Below are 19,050 nucleotides of genomic sequence, written 5' to 3'. Positions count from 1 at the left end.
GATGCCTCTCCAAGACCTCCTAACCAGGCCTCAACTCCTGTCTCCATTTGTCGCTCTCTTGTCTGCACCGTTGACCTTCAGCTTCTCCAACCACATCAGATTCCACCTGAGTCCTATGCAAACGCTTGTTACTTTCCATCCCACCAATAGCCCACGCCGCTTTTTCCGGCCTTTCCTCTCAACATCCTTCTGCCCCCAGGTTCCTGGGCCTTCAAGCGCGCAATCGGTGCCCCCCCTGTTCGGGCACGTGCTCACCGCGCCCGAGCCCCCGGCGCTCCGAGCGCTCTGGCCGCGCGCCCCCGCCGTTTGCTGCGCGCTCGCGTGCCGGCTCCGCGCCCCTCTGCCCTCCCTGCGCGCCGCCAACCGGCCCGCGCCGTCTGGGAACTATCCCTGCGCGTCTCCCCCTGCGAGGCCCGGGGACCGGCGGGGGGCGGCAGCAAGCGGGATGGGCCTGAGCCCCGCCGCCTGGGGTGAGGGCGGGCGCCGCCTCCCTGGGTTCCCACGGTCCCGCGTCAGGCCCGCCTTGAGAACTGCGAGTACTGGGCCGAATGGCACCCAGCCCGCTCCTAGACTTGCAGCCGGGCCCGGTCAGGCCGCCGCGGGCGTGGGGCTTCTCCCCACCGAGCCGCCACGCCCGGGCCTGGAGCCTTCCGGGGTCGTTCTCCAGGTCCCAGCAGGCCCTCGGACCTCCAGAAAGGTCACCGTGGTTTCCTTCAACTCTCCTCGTAGATATTTGTTCATTGTTAGAGATGCTTGTTAACCGAAATAAGTGAATAGTTAGGAATGGTCGTTGGCTATTAATTTAGTCAAAGAGGGCCAGGCATCCAGCGACCCTCGCGAGTGTTTACCGAGTAAACAGACGCGGCTGCTGTCCGGCAGGTAGAGTTCAGAACAGCTCCAGGCCCACAGAAGCTTCTGCCATTGGGTTTAACCCCAAGGCTTCTGCCATCTGGGTTAGAGGCAACAGTTCCCCGACTCCGTACCCAGAAATTCCAAAATCTCTCTTTCGGGGAGGAGGAACCCTTTTCAGGATGGCCCCACAGCCCCTTTTATCCCAAAATTTATTGAGGGCTAAGACGCTTACTCCTTGGAAGGAAAGTTATGACCAACCTAGATAGCATATTAAAAAGCAGAGACATTACTTTGCCAACAAGTCCGTTTGGTCAAGGCTATGGTTTTTACAGTGGTCATGTATGGATGTGAGAGTTGGACTGTGAAGAAAGCTGAGCGCTGAAAAACTGATGCTTTTGAACTGTGGTGTTGGAGAAGACTCTTGAAAGTCCCTTGAACTGCAAGGAGATCCAACCAATCCATCCTAAAGTAGATCAGTCCTGGATGTTCATTGGAAGGACTGATGCTGAAACTGAAACTCCAATACTTTGGCCACCTCATGCGAAGAGTTGACTCATTGGAAAAGACCCTGATGCTGGGAGGGATTAGGGGCAGGAAGAGAAGATGACGACAGAGGATGAGATGGCTGGATGGCATCACCAACTGGATGGACATGGGTTTGAGTAAACTCCGGGAGTTGGTGATGGACAGGGAGGCGTGATGTGCTGCGATTCATGGGGTCGCAAAGAGTCAGACACGACTGAGCGACTGAACTGAACTGACTGAACTGGGAGCTGGGCTCAGTGCTAGACTGGAGCTCCCACCTTCCCAATGCTGTCGAGGCCTGGCTCCAGCCCTCCTTTCATGCGTTACACTCCCCATAGAAAGCAGTTGTGGTTTAAATATTCAGTAACATGATTTCTTTTTTTCCTTTGCATTAGAAGAATCTGTGGGATCTCAGGCGTTGGACCAGCTTTTGCCCAAGCAGCCACCGCAGGGCACGATAGAGCAGGGCAGAAGCAGTGTCCAGCAGGGGTAAGATTCTTTCTTTGTGTGGAAGGACTGGGTCTTTAAGGGGTGGTTTTGAAGAACTGACTTTGATGACAGTTCTGTAATACAAATCCTTAGCTGGTGTCTGCATGAACCAGGCTGCCAGCGAGGCCTGGTGTGCTCCTGGTGATAACAGCGGGAGGGCAGTCCTGGAAACTGCAGGCCAGGCCTGGAGGCTGCCTTGTAGTAGTTTCTAGCCACAAGGCCATTCTGCAGACCCCTGAGAACTGAACTGCTTCCCAAGAATGCTTACAATATTGCCAGCTGGTCTCAGTAACTAATGAATGATGCAACCATCTTCCAGTTTCTGCAACTGACTTTCTTGAGAAACATGGTATTTGTCTCTGTTTAAGATTCTGAGAGCTGAAAGTTTGGAGAAGAACAATACTGAAAACGGGTAGTATATCCCATCTCCTCCCCATCACTCCCATACACTGTACCTTTGGAGAAGAGTTAAAATTTGGGGATGTAAGGAAAAAGCCATTTTGGGGGTGGTCATTCCAAACCCAGTGATCAAACCTGGGTCTCCTACATTGCAGGCAGATTCTTTACCATCTGAGACACCAGGGAAGCCAGATGTATACATATGCTTTTCCATTTAACCCTCTTGATAACTGTGAGACCAATATTAGCATCTCTAGTTTATATACAGTCAAACTGAGGTTCAGACAGACTAGTTTACTAGCTCAAGGTTGCACAGCAAATATGAGAGCCAGGAATCAAACTCAGGTCTTTGTGGCCCCATATAGTTCACTCTACTGTTCTACCCCAAAATCATATCCCTGCCTTTAGTTTCAGTCCTCTCCTGTAACATTTTGCTTCGAGAGACAAAATATACCGATTTCTATCACATTACTGGCAGTTACAGTGTTGTCAACAGGCTTTCTCAGAAATATGGAGCTAATTATTGGAAGAAACAGTCCAACAGTTGAGGGGCCCTTCTTCTGGCCTGGAGGACTGGGAGGGGAAGGAAAGGAGAAGAGGCCTGTTGAATTTCCTTAGAAGTCATTGTGTACTATTTTTAAAAAAGCTATGTCTAAATATTTAAACACATCAAAAAAAAAGATTCTTAGGGGGAGGAAGACATCCCTGAAAACTACTCATTGCTGTCATTAGCATTTAAACAATTGTCTGAAAAGCAGAAAACAGCCATTATTTTTGCAGGACAGAATGACATCACAGAAACAAATTTCATAGGCAAAATGTTTCCTAGAATCTCTAAACTGAAAAATATCTTAAAATCATAACTCTGAAGTAATACAGAATTTCCAATACTTGTGAAGTAGTGGTTTTTCTATTAACTATATGACCACAAAATTCATTTAGGGAGAAGCCCGCAGTCAGCCTGGAGAGAACAGAGGGGAATTCAACCCTGAAGCCTGGGACTGCAGGAAGGTTAACGAAGCAAGCAGCGGAGGTGGGTACTGTGGGAATTCTCAGACCAGGTATATCTTTAATTCCTGGAGACTTCTCTACATTATACTGTATTTTACTTTATTTATATGGTGGAAGGTTGAATTGCACACTGATTAGGGATGTTGCTTTCAGTTCAGTTCAGTTGCTCAGTCATGTCCAACTATTTGCATCCCCATATACTGCAGCACACCAGGCCTCCCTGGTCATCATCAACTCTCGGAGTTCACCCAAACTCATGTCCATTAAGTTGGTGATGCCATCCAACCATCTCATCCTCTGTCATCCCCTTCTCCTTCTGCCTTCAATCTTTCCAGGCATCAGGGTCTTTCCAAATGAGTCAGCTCTTCCCATCAGGTGGCCAAAGTATTGCAGTTTCAGCTTCAACATCAGTCCTTCCAGTGAACACTCAGGACTGATCTCCTTTAGGATGGACTGGTTGGATCTCTTTGCAGTCCAAAGGACTCTCAAGAATCTTCTCCCAACACCACAGTTCAAAAGCATCAATTCTTCAGTGCTCAGCTTTCCTTATAGTCCAACTCTCACATCCATACATGCCTAAAAAAAAACATAGCCTTGACTAGGCGAACCTTTGTTGGCAAAGTAATGTCTCTGCTTTTTAATATGCTGTCTAGGTTGGTCATAGCTTTTCTTCCAAGGAGCAAGCGTCTTTTAATTTCATGGCTGCAGTCACCATCTGCAGTGATTTTGGAACCCCCCAAAATGAAGTCTCTCACTGTTTCCACTGTTTCCCTATCTACTTGCCAAGAAATAATGGGACCAGATGCCATGGTCTTAGTTTTCTGAATGTTGAGCTTTAAGCCAACTTTTTCACTCTCCTTTTTCACTTGCATCAAGAAGCTCTTTAATTTTTCACTTTCTGCCATAAGGGTGGTGTCATCTGCATATCCGAGGTTATTGATCTTTCCTCCCAGCAATCTTGATTCCAGCTTGTGCTTCCTCCAGCCCAGCGTTTCTCATGATTTACTCCGCATATAAGTTAAATAAGCAGGGTGACAATATACAGCCTTGCCATGTTCCTTTTCCTATTTGGAACCAGTCTATTGTTCCATGTCCAGTTCTAACTGTTGCTTCCTGACCTACATACAGATTTCTCAAGCAGGTCTGGTGGTCTGGTATTCCCATCTCTCAGAATTTCCCACAATTTCTTGTGATCCACAAAGTCAAAAACTTTGGAGTAGTCAGTCAATAAAACAGAAATAGATGTTTTTCTGGAACTCCCTTGCTTTTTCAATGATCCAGCAGATGTTGGCAATTTGATCTCTGGTTCCTCTGTCTTTTCTAAACCCATCTTGAACATCTGGAAGTTCATGGTTCATGTAGTGCTGAAGCCTGGCTTGGAGAATTTTGAGCATTACTTTGATAGCGTGTGAGATGAGTGCACTTGTGTGGCAGTTTGAGCATTCTTTGGCATTGCCTTTCTTTGGGATTGCAATGAAAACTGACCTTTTTCCAGTCCTATGGCCACTGCTGAGTTTTCCAAATTTGCTGGCTTATTGAGTGCAGCACTTTCACAGCATCATCTTTTAGGATTTGAAATAATTCAACTGGAATTCCATCACCTCCACTAGCTTTGTTCATAGTGATGCTTCCTAAGGCCTGCTTCGCTTCACATTCCAGATGTCTGGCTCTACGTGAGTGATCACACCATTGTGGTTATCTGGGTCATGAAGATCTTTTTTGTACAGTTCTTCTGTGTATTTTTGCCACCTCTTCTTAACATCTTCTGCTTCTGTTAGGTCCATACCATTTCTGTCCTTTATTGAACCCATCTTTGTATGAAGTGTTCCCTTGGTATCTCTAATTTTCTTGAAGAGATCTCTAGTCTTTCCCATTCTGTTGTTTCCCTCTATTTCTTTTCATTGATCGCTGAGGAAGGCTTTCTCATCTCTCCTTGCCATTCTTTGGAACTCTGCATTCCAATGGCTATATCTTTCCTTTTCTCCTTTGCTTTTCGCTTCTCTTTTTTCACAGATATTTGTAAGGCCTCCTCAGACAGCCAGTTTGCTTTTTTGCATTTCTTTTTCTTGGGGATGGTCTTGATCCCTGTCTCCTATACAGTGTCACAAACCCCATCCATAGTTCATCAGGCACTCTGTCTATTAGATCTAGTCCCTTAAATGTATTTCTCACTTCCACTGTATAATCGTAAGGGATTTGATTTAGGTCATACCTGAATGGTCTAGTGGTTTTCCCTACTTTCTTCAGTTTAAGTCTGAATTTGACAACTAGGAGTTCATGATCTGAGACACAGTTAGCTCCTGGTCTTGTTTTTGCTGACTGTATAGAGCTTTTCCATCTTTGGCTGCAAAGAATGTAATCATTCTGATTTTGGTGTTGACCATCTGGTGATGTCCATATGTAGTCTTCTCTTGTGTTGTTGGAAGAGGGTGTTTGCTATGACTAGTGTGTTCTCTTGGCAAAACTCCATTAGCTTTTGCTCTGCTTCATTCTGTACTCCAAAGCCAAACTTGCCCATTACTCCAGGTGTTTCTTGACTTCTTACTTTTGCATTCTAGTCCCCTATAATGAAAAGGACATTTTTTTTTTGGGTATAGTTCTAAAAGGTCTTGTAGGTCTTCATATAACTGTTCAACTTCAGCTTCTTTAGCATGACTGGTTGGGGCATAGACTTGGATTACCATGACACTGAATGGTTTGCCTTGGAAATGAACAGAGATCATTCTGTCGTTTTTGAGACTGCATCCAAGTACTGCATTTTGGACTCTTTTGTTGACTATGATGGCTACTCCAATTCTTCTAAGGGATTCTTGCCCACAGTAGTAGATATAATGGTCATGTAAGTTAAATTCACCCATTCCAGTACATTTTAGTTTGCTGATTCCTAAAATGTCAATGTTCACTCTTGCCATCTTCTGTTTGACCACTTCCAATTTGTCTTGATTCATGGACCTAACATTACAGGTTCCTACAATATTGCTGTTTACAGCATCGGACCTTGTTTCTATCACCAGTCACGTCCACAACTGGGTGTTGTTTTTGCTTTGGCCCTGTCTCTTCATTCTTTCTGGAGTTATTTCTCCAGTGATCTCCAGTAGTATATTGGGCACCTACTGACCTGGGGAGTTCATCTTTTAGTGTTCTGTATTTTTGGCTTTTCATACTGTTCATGGGGTTCTCAAGGCAAGAATACTGAGGTGGTTTGCCATTCCCTTCTCCAGTGGACCATGGTTTATCAGAACTCTCCACCATGACCTATCCATCTTGGGTGGTCCTCCACGGCATAGTTTAGTTTCATTGAGTTAGACAAGGCTGTGGTCCATGTGATTAGATGTTGCTTATGCCTTTTAAATTGTTTAGAAACAGCTTTATGGGTCTGTTTATTGAGCGTTATTGAGGTATAACCAACATACCATAAACCGCATATGTTCAGAGCATACAATTGGATATGATTTGACGCATGTATTCGCCCATGAAACCATCACCACAGTCAAGATAACAAATAACCAGGGAATTCCCTGGCAGCCCAATGGATAGGACTCTGTGCTTTCACTGCTAAGGGTGCAGGTTCAATCCCTGGTGGGGGCATGGACATCTGCATCACTCCCACACCTTTCTTTGTCCCCCTCTGTAAACCCCTCCCTCTTCCACTCTCATCCCCACACAACAACTGATGTGCTTTCTATTGCTGTGCGTTAGTTTGCATTTTCTAGAGGCTTGCATAAATGGAATCATATTGTATGTGCTTTTCTGGGTCTCTCTCCTTTCACATAATTTCATATAATTATTCCAAGTTATATCTGTGTTGCTGCATGTTATCAATAGTTTATTTCTTTTTATTACTAAGTAGTATTTCATTGTATGGATGGACCACTGTTTGTTCATTCACTCACCCATTGATGGGCATTTGGGTTGTTTCTAGTGTTTGGCTGTTGCAAATAAAGCTACTTATGAACACGTGTGTACAGACTGTTATAGGGAAGAGCCAATTTTGACTCCATATTGGATCTGTTTCTTTGACTTTAACTTGTGTTTCCCATTGCTTTTGGTCACTATAAGGATACTTTCCATACATAATGACCTGTCTCAGGGAGCCCTCCCTTCTGCTATAGGCATGAAGAAGCCCTCCACCCACTTCCTTGCATCACCCCTCAGAGTTATAAGACTTTCAGAAACTTTTATCGTCTAGGAGCCTTCTGAAAGACTGGTTTTTCTAAACAGGTGCCTATATCTGGGAGAAGGGCCAGGGCTGGGCTGCCAGCCTGTGCAAAGGAAATAAATAACAAGATGGATGGAAGATTTTGAAGTGACATCTTATTTTCAAGAGAGTAAAAGGACAGAGAAAACTTAATCTGGATTTGGAGACTGGAGCACCAGCTGGGGCTGGAGGTCAACCTGGAAGATGTAGACTGGTTTCCTGAGGTTCATGAAGCACTGGGGCCGGGGAAAGTCAAGAATAAGAAAGGATGAGGCCTTGGAAAAGCTCCCAGTGTGGCTACAACCTTGGCTGCCATTAGAGGCACCCAAGGAGCTCTTAAAACTCTGGTTCTCAGGCCATACTCCACATTAGTCTTAATTTTTAAGAGTTCTGCAGGGGATTTCCATGTGCAGCCAAAGTTGAGACCCAAAGCTCAATACAATCAGTTTATAGTGGGACAAACTTCAGCAAAAGAGCAGGTGACTATTAAGCAGGTGACTCTAGGTGACTGTTAAGTCTGTTGTAAATTCCATTCAAGTTTTCACCTTCCTACCCCTGTTGAAACTCAATGTTCAAAAAACCAGATTATGGCATATGGTCCCATCACTTCATGGCAAATAGATGGGGAAAATGTGGAAACAGTGACAGACTTTATTTTCTTGGGCTCCAAAATCACTGTGGACAGTGACTGCAGCCATGAAATTAAAAGACACTTTCTCCTTGGAAGAAAAGCTATGACAAACCTAGACAGCATATTAAGAGGCAGAGACATCAGTTTGCCAACACATATCTGTATAGCCAAAGCTATAGTTTTCCCAGTAGTCATATACGGATGTGAGAGTTGGACCCTAAAGAAGGCTGAGTGCCAAAGAATCAATGCTTTTGAACTGTGATGCTGGAGAAGACTCTTGAGAGTCCCTTGGACTGCAAGGAGATCCAACCAGTCAATTCATTCAGAATATTCAACCCTGAATATTCAATGGAAGGCCTGGTGCTGAAGCTGAAACTACAATCCTTTGGCCATCTGATGCAATCCTTTGGCCATCTGATGCTGGGGACAAGATGCTGATCCTGGGGAAGATTGAGGGCCGGAGGTGAAGGGGGTGACAGAGGATGAATTAGTTGAATGGTGCCACTAATTCAATGGACGTGAGTTTGAGCAAACTCAGGGAGATAGTAAAGGACAGGGAAGCCTGGAGTGCTGCAGTCCACGGGGTGGCAAAGAGTCAGACACGAATTAGCAACTGAACAACAACCCTTATCCAGTGGCAATGTTGCAGGTGGATTAAAATTCTAAAATCCACTCCCTTCAGTGCGGAAACTTTGTTTCTTGTACCAAGCTTGTTAAACATCCTGATGGCCAGCATGTGGTTTTCCTTTGATTTTTTTTTTTTTCCTGGCTTAGACTAGCATCAGAATAAATTGTTCTGTCTTCCTAATGGCAGTCATTCCAGGAAAATTCAGCAAGGATAGTGATTGCACGGTCCACAAGGGAAGGCTGGTTTGGGGCGCCCTCTAGTGGGAACTCAGTTGCTATTGTATTTTCTCTTTCAGGGAGGAGTTAGTTTGGTCAGGGAGTGGAAACCTGGTTTTGGTCCTAGCTCTGCCAGCTGACTTGCACAGGACTTTGGCAAAGCACTTCATCTTTCTTGGCAACAATTTCTTCCACGTAGTATCGCTGGGTCAATGGTCTGCATTGTGCCCATAAAAATTCATTCCCTCAAGTGGGCAGGACTTCTGAAATGGCTGAGGATCTCAGAAAATCTCCCCAAATAGCAAAAATAAAGCTGGATGAAAGTGTCAAATACAATGATTTAAAGAGTCTGGGGCTTCCCTGGTGGCCCAGAGGTAAAGAACCCGCCTGCCAATGCAGGAGATGCATGCTCAATCCAGATGCATGCTTAATCCCTGGTCCAGGAGGATCCCACATGCTACGGAGCAACTAAGCCCGTGTGCCACAACTATTGAGGCTATGCTCCAGAGCTTGGGAACAGCAACTACTGAAGCCACACTCCCTAGAGCCCGTGCTTAGCAACAGGAGAAGCCAACACAATGATAAGCCTGCACACCACAAGGAAGAGTGGTCCCTGCTTGCTGCAACTAGAGAAAAACCCGTACAGCAACAAAGACCCAGCACAACCAATAAATAAATAAAAGAAAACTCTGAAATTTGACCAGAAGCATACAGTTAGTTGCTTTAAATACTTTAATTTTAAGTTGCTTTAAATGCTTTAAATACATTAAATCAAGAAAGTCTACTGAACCCTGGAATCTCAGAACAATGGAGATCTGTAGTGTCTTAGTATGCCCTCCATCCCCTACCTTCCTCAGCTCTGTGGTGGGAAAGTGGGTGGGAGATGCCAGGAGGATTGGCAGTGGCCACAGAGGGAAACTTTATTTGAAACAAAATGTGGAAAATTCCATGCCCAGGGATGTTGTTGAAAACAATAGTTACCTCAGTGACAAACATCATGGAAGGCCAAAATTGCAGCTAGCTTGTGTTTGCAGTGTTTGTTGGGACAAGTGATAGATTAACAGACTAGCCAGAAATTTAATACAGAAATGCAGGTACTGAGACAGTTAAAGAGGGCCTAGAAAAACTGCTGGTCTGGAAGGGGTGCACAGGCTGCACACACTTTCAGGAGACACTGGAGGGGCCTGTCCTTCCATTCCTGGAGGAGCATGAGGCCTTGTGAATGCAGAAAGTATTAAATAACAGATCACAGACTTTTCAACTTTAGAACCTTGCATGAATTCTCCAAACCACACCAAGCTCCATAGGAAAAAAGTGATGCCTTATTGGCCCAAGATGTGTGTCAGCCTCTGATCAGTCACTGGCTTAGCATTAAGCCATGTCAGGCTTAAAAATAGAAGCAAGAAAACAAAACAAAACTGGACTTTTGGACTCTGTGGGAGAAGGTGGGGGTGGGATGTTTTGAGAGAACAGCATCGAAACATGTATATTATCTGTGGTGAAACAGATCACCAGCCCAGGTTGGGTGCATGAGACAAGTGCTCGGGCCTGGTGCACTGGGAAGACCCAGAGGGATCGGGTGGAGAGGGAGGTGGGAGGGGGGATCGGGATGGGGAATACATGTAAATCCATGGCTGATTCATGTCAATGTATGACAAAAACCACTGCAATGTTGTAAAGTAATTAGCCTCCAACTAATAAAAAGAAAAAAAACAAAACTGGAGCAGATACACCAGGGGTTGAATACTGTGAGGGAAACAGATATTGCGGAATTAACCCAGGCAGGCCTCTAAACAAACAAACAGATAGCAGCAACCACCAGCTCTGGGGGAATCAGAATCAAAACAGTTGAAACATCTTGAAAGTCATGAGAGAGAGAGAGAGAGAGAGAGAGAGAAGACTCATCATGTACAAAGGAACCACAATAAAACTGATAGTTGGTTTTTTGTCAGAAATGATGGAGGCCAGAAAGCAGTGGGATGGCGTATGAAAAGTGACAAAAGAGAAAAAAAAGGCTGTCAATCAGAAATCCTGTGTCTGGTAAACTATCTTTCAAAAATGAAGGAATAAAGTGAAGTCTCAGGTAAGTGAGGACTGATAGATAGAAAGTGTTGCTAGAAGACTTGCCTGAAAGGGAGTAGCAGAAAGTTCTTCAGGCTGAAAGGAAGTCACACCAGACAGTAACTGATCTACATGAAGAAATACAAAGCACCAGTAAAGGTAACTACATAGGTTATTATTGTAAAAGAATATAAATATATGTTTTAGCTTTTATTCTAACTAATTTTAATGTCATGGAGCTTATATTGGATTAAGGACTCCAGATGGGAATTTGAATCCACAGTTTCACAGCAGTTTGTGACTCAAACAGTCCAAAAAAGGATCGTCTGACTTGCCAATACAAGATCCAGTTACAGGCCACCTACAAGAGACAAACTATCTATTTATTATTTTGGCTGCATGGCTTACAGGATCTTAGTTCCCTGATCAGGAATTAAACCTGGGATCATGGCAGTGAGAGTGCTGAGTCCTAACCAGTGGACCACCAGGGAATTCCCAGGAGGCACTCTTTAGATTCAAGGTCATAAATAGGTTGGATGTAGAAGGATGCAAGAAGAATCACAGCTGGAGTGGTTATACTAATATTAAAAAAAATAGACTTTTAAGAGAAGAAATTTTATTAAGGAGAGGAAAAGTTTTGATGATAAAAGGTTAATTCATCAGGAAGGTATAACAATTGTAAACACATATACATTTAACAGTATAAGCCCCAAATTCATGAAGAAAAGCTGAAAGAATTGAAGAGAGAAATAGGCAATTCAGAAATAATAGTTGGGGACTTAGATACTCTAGTCTCAATACTGGATAGAACAACTGGACAAAAAATCAGCATATAGAAGATTTGAACAATGATATTAATCAACTTTACCTAACTGACTTTTACAGAATAGTCTACTCAAAAATAGGATACATATTCTTCTTAAGCAGACTTGAATATTCCCCAAGATAGATCATATTCTAGGCGATAAAGCAAGTCTCAGCAAATTTAAAGGGATTGAAATCATACAAAGTATTTCTTTGTTCACATGAAATTAAACTAGAAATCAATAGCAGAATGAAATTTGGAAAATATGTATTTGGAAAGTAAAAAACATACTTATGAATAATCCATGGGTGAAATAAAAATATACAAATTAGAAGATATTTTCAGTTGAATAAAAATGAAAGCAACATATCAAATTTTATGAGATTCAGTTAAAGCAGAGCTTAATATAAGCTATAAATGCCTATATTAAAAAAGAATAGAGATTTCAAATCAAGAATCCAAGTTCTTACCTTGATAAGCTGGAAAAAGGAAAGCAAGCTAAACTCAAAGCAATTAGAAGGAAGCCATATGTTGGTTCTCTGAGATGATAAACAAAATGGGCAAAACTTTTGCTACATTCATTGACCAAGAAAAAAAGAAAAATTACCAAAATCGACACTGAAAGAGGGACCTCGTTACCAATCTTGCAGAAATTAAAAGGATAATAGAGGAGTGCTATGGACAACTTTATACTACCAAATTAGAACACATACATGAAATGAACAAACTCCTAGAAAGACACAGATTACAAAACTGGCTCAGTAATAACTCGAAAATCTGAACAGACCTACAACAAGTAAATTGAATTTGTAAATAAAAGATCTTTTCACAAGGAAAAACTCAGGCCCAGATGGCTTGACTTGAGAATTCTACTATACCTCTAAAAACGAAAAGTTAACCAATCCCTCATAAACTCTGAAAAATAGAGGAGGGAATGCTTCCCAACTCATTCTGAGGTCAGTGTTACCCTAATACTAAAGTACCCTGATACTAAAATCAGGCAAAGAAAAGAATTACAGACCTTATGAATATAGATGTAAAAGTCCTCCAAAATATTAGCAAACTGAATTTAACAACATATAAAAAGGATTATACATCATTACTAAGTGAGATTTATCCCAAGAATTAAGAGTTTGGTGTAACAAAACCAGAACCTGCAGGAGATCCCCTTCCTCTTTCAGGGTCTCTCTAGCGCCCTCTATTGAAAAGTTTGCATGGTGCACAGCGTCAATGAGAATGAGTACAGGAGCTCCATCACTTGCTGAAGGGCATGTGTACATGTGGCGCTGTGCGTTTGGAGCTGGTGCTGTTAGCCCCTGTGGCCTTAATAATGAGGGCGGTAGCAGGAGTGGGTGGGTCCTTCAGTCATTTGTGTGGAGAGATCTTCTTGCACCCTGCTGCTGCTGCTGTGTTGCTTCAGTCATGTAGGACTCTGTGCGACCCCATAGACTGCAGCCTACCAGGCTCCCCCGCCCCTGGGATTCTCCAGGCAAGAATACCAGAGTGGGCTGCCATTTCCTTCTCCAATGCATGAAAGTGAAAAGTGAAAGTGAAGTCGCTCAGTTGTGTCTGACTCTTCGCGACCCCATGGACTGTAGCCTACCAGGCCCCTCCATCCATGGGATTTTCCAGGCAAGAGTACTGGAGTGGGCTGCCATTGCCTTCTCCTTGGAGTTTGGTAACAAGATGAAAGGCAGTGTCTTCACACTGAGTTGTAGCTGATGCCCAAACAGGATCTCTGGAGTTGCCTGGGCACATGAAGTCTCATTTTATTTTGTTTTTCCATCATAGAATAAACCAAAACCCAGACCTGGCGACCTGATTGAGATTTTTCGGATTGGCTATGAGCACTGGGCCATCTACGTGGAAGATGATTGTGTGGTTCACCTGGCTTCCCCAAGTAAGAGTGGATACTCTATTGCAGGCATCCCCAACCCCTGGGTCATGGACCAATTCAGGTCCATGGCCTGTTAGGAACTGGGCAGTACAGTAGGAGGTGAGTGGTGGGCCAGTGAGTGAAGCTTCATCTGTATTTACAGTGGCTCCCCATCGCTCACATTTCCCAGTTGTCGCAATGTGATAATAACAGAAATAAAGTGCACAATAAATTTAATGTGCTTGAATCATCCTGAAACCATCCTGTCCTGACCCATGGAAAAATTGTCTTCCATGAAAATGGTCCCTGGTGCCAAAAAGGTTGGGGACCACTGCTCTATTGAAATATTGATATTGAAGTTAGCAACGTAAAAGGAACACTTAATTATTGTGTCCCTCAGCTGCTACCTTCAGTTCAGTTCAGTCGCTCACTCGTGTCTGACTCTTTGCGACCCCATGAACTGCAGCACGGCAGGCCTCCCTGTCCATCACCAACTCCTGGAGTTCACCCAAACCCATGTCCATCGAGTCAGTGATGCCATCCAACCATCTCATCCTCTGTCATCCCCTTCTCCTCCTGCCCTCAATCTTTTCCAGATCAGGGTCTTTTCAAATGAGTCAGCTCTTCCCATCAGGTGGCCAAAATATTGCAGTTTCAGCTTCAACATCAGTCCTTCCAATGAACACTCAGGACTGATCTCCTTTAGGATGGACTGGTTGGATCTCCTTGCAGTCCAAGGGACTCTCAAGAGTCTTCTCCAACACCACAGTTCAAAAACATCAATTCTTCGGTGCTCAGCTTTCTTTATAGTCCAACTCTCACATCCATACATGACTACTGAAAAAACCATAGCATTGATGAGATGGACCTTTGTTGGCAAAGTAATGTCTCTACTTTTTAATATGCTGTCTAGGTTGGTCATAACTTTCCTTCCAAGGAGTAAGCGTCTTTTAATTTCATGGCTGCAATCACCATCTGCAGTGATTTTGGAGCCCCCAAAAATGAAGACTCTCACTGTTTCCACTGTTTCCCTATCTATTTGCCATGAAGTGAAGGGACCAGATGCCATGGTCTTAGTTTTCTGAATGTTGAGCTTTAAGCCAACTTTTTCACTCTCCTCTTTCACTTGCATCAAGAGGCTCTTTAATTCTTCTTCACTTTCTGCCATAATGGTGGTTTCATCTCCATATCTGAGGTTATTGATATTTCTCCCTGCAATCTTGATTCCAGCTTGTGCTTCCTCCAGCCCAGCGTTTCTCATGATGTACTCTGCATGTAAGTTAAATAAGCAGTGTGACAATATACAACCTTGACGTACTCCTTTTCCTATTTGGACCAGTCTGTTGTTCCATGTCCAGTTCTAACTGTTGCTTCCTGACTTACATACAGGTTCTCAAGAGGCATGTCAGGTGGTCTGGTATTCCTGTCTCTTTCAGAATTTTCCATCGTTTGTTGTGGTCCATGCAGTCAAAGGCTTTGGAGTAGTCAGTCAATAAAGCAGAAATAGATGTTTTTCTGGAACTCTCTTGCTTTTTTGATGATCCAGTAGATGTTGGCAATTTCCTCTGCCTTTTCTAAAACCAGCCTGAATGTCTGGAAGTTCACGGTTCATGTATTGCTGAAGCCTGGCTTGGAGAATTTTGAGCTGCTATCTTACTTCAACAATAAAATACCAGAAGCATGACTGGACCTTAATTTACTGTGTGATTGAGCTTGGTCTCTGTCCATCAAAAACCACCAACTGTCCAGGCCTAAGACAGATGCAAGTGTGAAGAACATCCCTAAGTTCCCTGACTGCCTAGCCCACCCTTTCTTTTAAAATAGAAATGTCAGGTGGCTCAGTAGTAAAGAACCTATATGCCAAGCAGGAGATGCAGGTTTGATCCCTGGGTCAGGAAGATCCCTCAGAGAAAGAAATAGCACTTCACTCCAGTATTCTTGCCTGAAATATCTCATGGACAGAGGAGCCTAGGGGTTGCAAAGAGTCAGACACAATTTGGTTCAAGATCTTCCTATTTCTGAGGATTCCCTGGGAGGGGTACAGATTCTTACGCATTCTGATTGTTTCCTGTTGTCCCCAAATGCTGCTTCCAGCTTCCTGGTCACCTTTGGCAGCTCTACCCTCTCTGGGTCTCTGTGCTTTCCCAACCAATCCTAGGTGGTTTCACCCTCAGTGTGGACACTGTTCTCCTTTCATTTCAGCATGAACACAGGGCTGAGATTAAACAGGTGACTAATTAAATTTTAGTTGAGGTTTGCTGGGGGTGGAAGTGGTGATAGTGGAAGATTACAGCATGGAATGTGAAGCGGCTTAAAACTGGACATCTAGAACTGTTGGTCACATGGTGTCCTCAGGAGATGGGACCTGGGGGAGCTGGAAGACGGAGAGGCATGAGGCTCCACTGTGTAATCTTTGACGCCTCTGGAATTTTGCCTCCTGTGCAAGTACTGCCTGTTCAAGTTGAGATTGCAAAAGGGCACTGATACTAAATGCCTATGGCCACACCTTGATCACACCGACTCGATGGACATGAGTTTGAATGGACTCCGGGAGTTGGTGATGGACAGGGAGGCCTGGCATGCTGCAGTCCATGGGGTCGCGGAGAGTCAGACACAACTGAGTGACTGAACCGAACTGAACACCTTGGTCATGGCTCTCCTGCCCATGTCCTGTCCCCTTTGGTTGGCCCAGCTTCTCACCTGGCTGGGACCTTCCCGCAGAGCAGAGTCCCTCTCTCCTGCTTTGCTTCCCCACTCATCCTACTGCCTGTCCCACTTCCTGTCTGCATGCCTATGTGAAAAATGAAAAATCACTTCACATCGCATTCATCTCCCCACTCCGTTCCAGACTAAATCCAGGAAACTTCTTCTGGTATAACCAGAGTTGTTATAGGGATAAGGTAACAGTTATGTCCCTATCCTCCCTGTCAGATATTCCTCTAAAAATGAATTCTGCCATCTTTGTTCCCAAAAGCTGAATTGCCTACTGCCAGCTTTTGTGAAATCAGCAGATAGACTTCAAATGCTTTGCAAAGGAAACAGGGGACATTTCTTGCACGCATACAACTTACAGTGGGGGACGGTTCCCATGTTTGCATATCCATATGGTTGTAGCAGGAAAACAGTCCTGTATTAAATTGCCACTTACCTGGCTTCGAGTGGGTTCCTGACCCTCTCTGAGGCTCTCCTCTAAGGACTGAGTATGATAATACAGTAGCTTCAAATGTTTCTTTTTTCAAAGGTGTGGAACCCTGGTTTTAAATAAGCCCTCAAGGAGAATCGTAATACTTGAGTGGAGAGAAAGGGAGAATGGCTTTGGGTGGAAGCTAGTTGGAATGGGTCCCATCTAGAGTCCTGTCTGCGTGGTCTCTTGGCTTCACCTGCACCCCTGCAGGGGTGGCAGGGGGAGACCTGTAATGAAGCCATAATCCTTCCTCAAGGAGCCGATGACTCTTAGATGTAAGGGTGCTTGTCACCCTGGGTTCTGGTTAGGAAAGCAAGATTCCAGTCCTAGGACTTGGTTGGGTCAGTACACAGAATGGAATCTGGGGCCACACCATAAGGTGCTTCCAGAGCTTGGTGAGAAAGAGATTGCTGTGAGTGTTGAAAATGGGGAGTGCAGAAAACAGGGCAGAAGGTTTCTTGGGGAAGCCAGCCCTTTGCATTTCATCTAGCCCAACTCCCCATTCTCTGTTGTGGCTTTTAGAGACAGTGAAACTGGGGCCCTAAGAGAAGCCAGTCACCAGCCCCTGGAGCGAGCTGATGGCTCTGTACCGTGGCCCCTTGCAGCTCCCAACGTTGGCTTGTCTTTGGCCGCCAGGTGAGGAGTTTGAGGCTGGCAGCATCACTTCTGTCTTCAGCAACCAGGCGGTGGTGAAATACAGTCGTCTGGAGGATGTGCTGCACGGCTGCTCCTGGAAGGTCAACAACAAGCTGGATGGGACGTACCTGCCCCTGCCTGTGGACAAGATCATCCAGCGGACAAAAAAGATGATCAACAAGATCGTGCAGTACAGCCTGATCGAGAGGAACTGCGAGCACTTTGTCAACGACCTGAGATATGGCGTGCCCAGGAGCCAGCAGGTGTGGTGTTCCACTCTCGGGAGATGGAGTGCTCCAGGCTTAGTGGGCCCTGGCATGAGGGCTCTCCCGTCTCACGAGCATTTGCATGTGGAAAGAAGACACCAGGGAGCAAGGGGGTGACAGGAGGTCCTCCCAAGGAGCCTGGGCCGGGCGTTCAGGAGCCCGAAGCCCAGGTCTGGGTGAAACTGATCCCTCTGTGCCGTGTCCAAGGGAGCCCCCCCCCACCTCTCGGGCCCCCTTTACGTAGAATAAGGGACTCAGTGGCTGTGCCCACCTGAGTGTCATGCTACAGGCAGACCCTGGGCTGAATGGCTCTGAGGGAGGAGGGGAACTAAGAGCCCAGGTTGCCTCCTGGAGGAAAGGGCTCCCCGCTGCCTCCGACGTCCATCTCGGGCAATCCTGGCTTGTCCAGGTCTCTCGCAGCTGTAGCATCTTTGGGAATATATGGTGGCTTCCTCCTAGGCAGGCCAGTTCCTGAAGGCAGTGGTGAGGGAGGGGTGGGGCAGGCCGGGGTCCTGTGAGCCGGTCTCCTTTGCAGGTGGAGCACATGCTGATGGAGGGGGCCAAGGCGGCAGGGGCGCTGCTGTCAGCCGTGGTGGACAGCATAGGACCCAGATCAGTGACGGCCTGAAGGTGCTGAAAAGCCTAGGCAGAAGAAGAGCGGCCGAGCTGGCAAAGAGAGCCCGGGCCTCCTTCCCTCCCCTGCCTTCCTCTCTCCATGGCCCCTTGTAAGGAAATTGTGAGCTTCTGGAAGAATCTAGAATGTACCCAATTGCCCCTCCAGAAATACATCCAATATATGTGCTCATAGGCCCCTGGACTCTCAGGGTGCGAAGAACCTAATGTTTGTTGTGCATCTATTAAGCACCAGGCACTGTGCTAGGCATTTCACATACTTCATCTTAACCTTTTTTTTTTTTTTTTTTTTTTGTAGGAAAGGGGCCTTATTTCTTAGGCTGAACCTAGTCTGTGATGCTTTTTAACATCCTGGAAGATCTGCTGAATGTTTCCAGGAGCAAAGAACTCTTTTCAGAAGTTCTCTTTACCGCCCTTTTCAGACCCCCCCCAGTGCGGTTCAGGAGAGGAAGCCTTTAAGGAAACCTGTAACTCACTGCTCAGGGCCAACTGTGCCTTCATCCAGAAGCAGGTTTCCCAAGAAATATTTTCTTTTAAAAATTATACATCAGCTTTATTCTTTATTGTCTAAAATGTGTCCCAACGTAAAGTTTAATTGATGAGACCATTTATCTTGCTTTTTCTGCCTCATAAGCACCAGA

General features: G+C 45.1%; 1 protein-coding gene across 1 annotated transcript; it reads left to right on the top strand.

Annotated features, from left to right (window-relative positions):
• The first annotated feature begins 445 nt into the window (after positions 1-445).
• On the top strand, positions 446-18,616 carry PLAAT5 (phospholipase A and acyltransferase 5). The gene is given in 7 exon segments (XM_020887666.2): positions 446-572; positions 575-697; positions 1,773-1,866; positions 3,208-3,298; positions 13,606-13,714; positions 17,511-17,773; positions 18,312-18,616. Coding segments are annotated over 7 exon segments (900 nt in total). The 3' UTR covers positions 18,405-18,616.
• Positions 18,617-19,050: the final 434 nt, after the last annotated feature.

The sequence above is a fragment of the Odocoileus virginianus genome, chromosome 28 (genome assembly GCF_023699985.2).
Source record: "Odocoileus virginianus isolate 20LAN1187 ecotype Illinois chromosome 28, Ovbor_1.2, whole genome shotgun sequence".
Classification (NCBI taxonomy): Eukaryota; Metazoa; Chordata; class Mammalia; order Artiodactyla; family Cervidae; genus Odocoileus; species Odocoileus virginianus.
The sequence above is the reverse complement of the archived record's forward strand: the minus strand, read 5'-3'. Positions and strand labels throughout refer to the sequence as shown.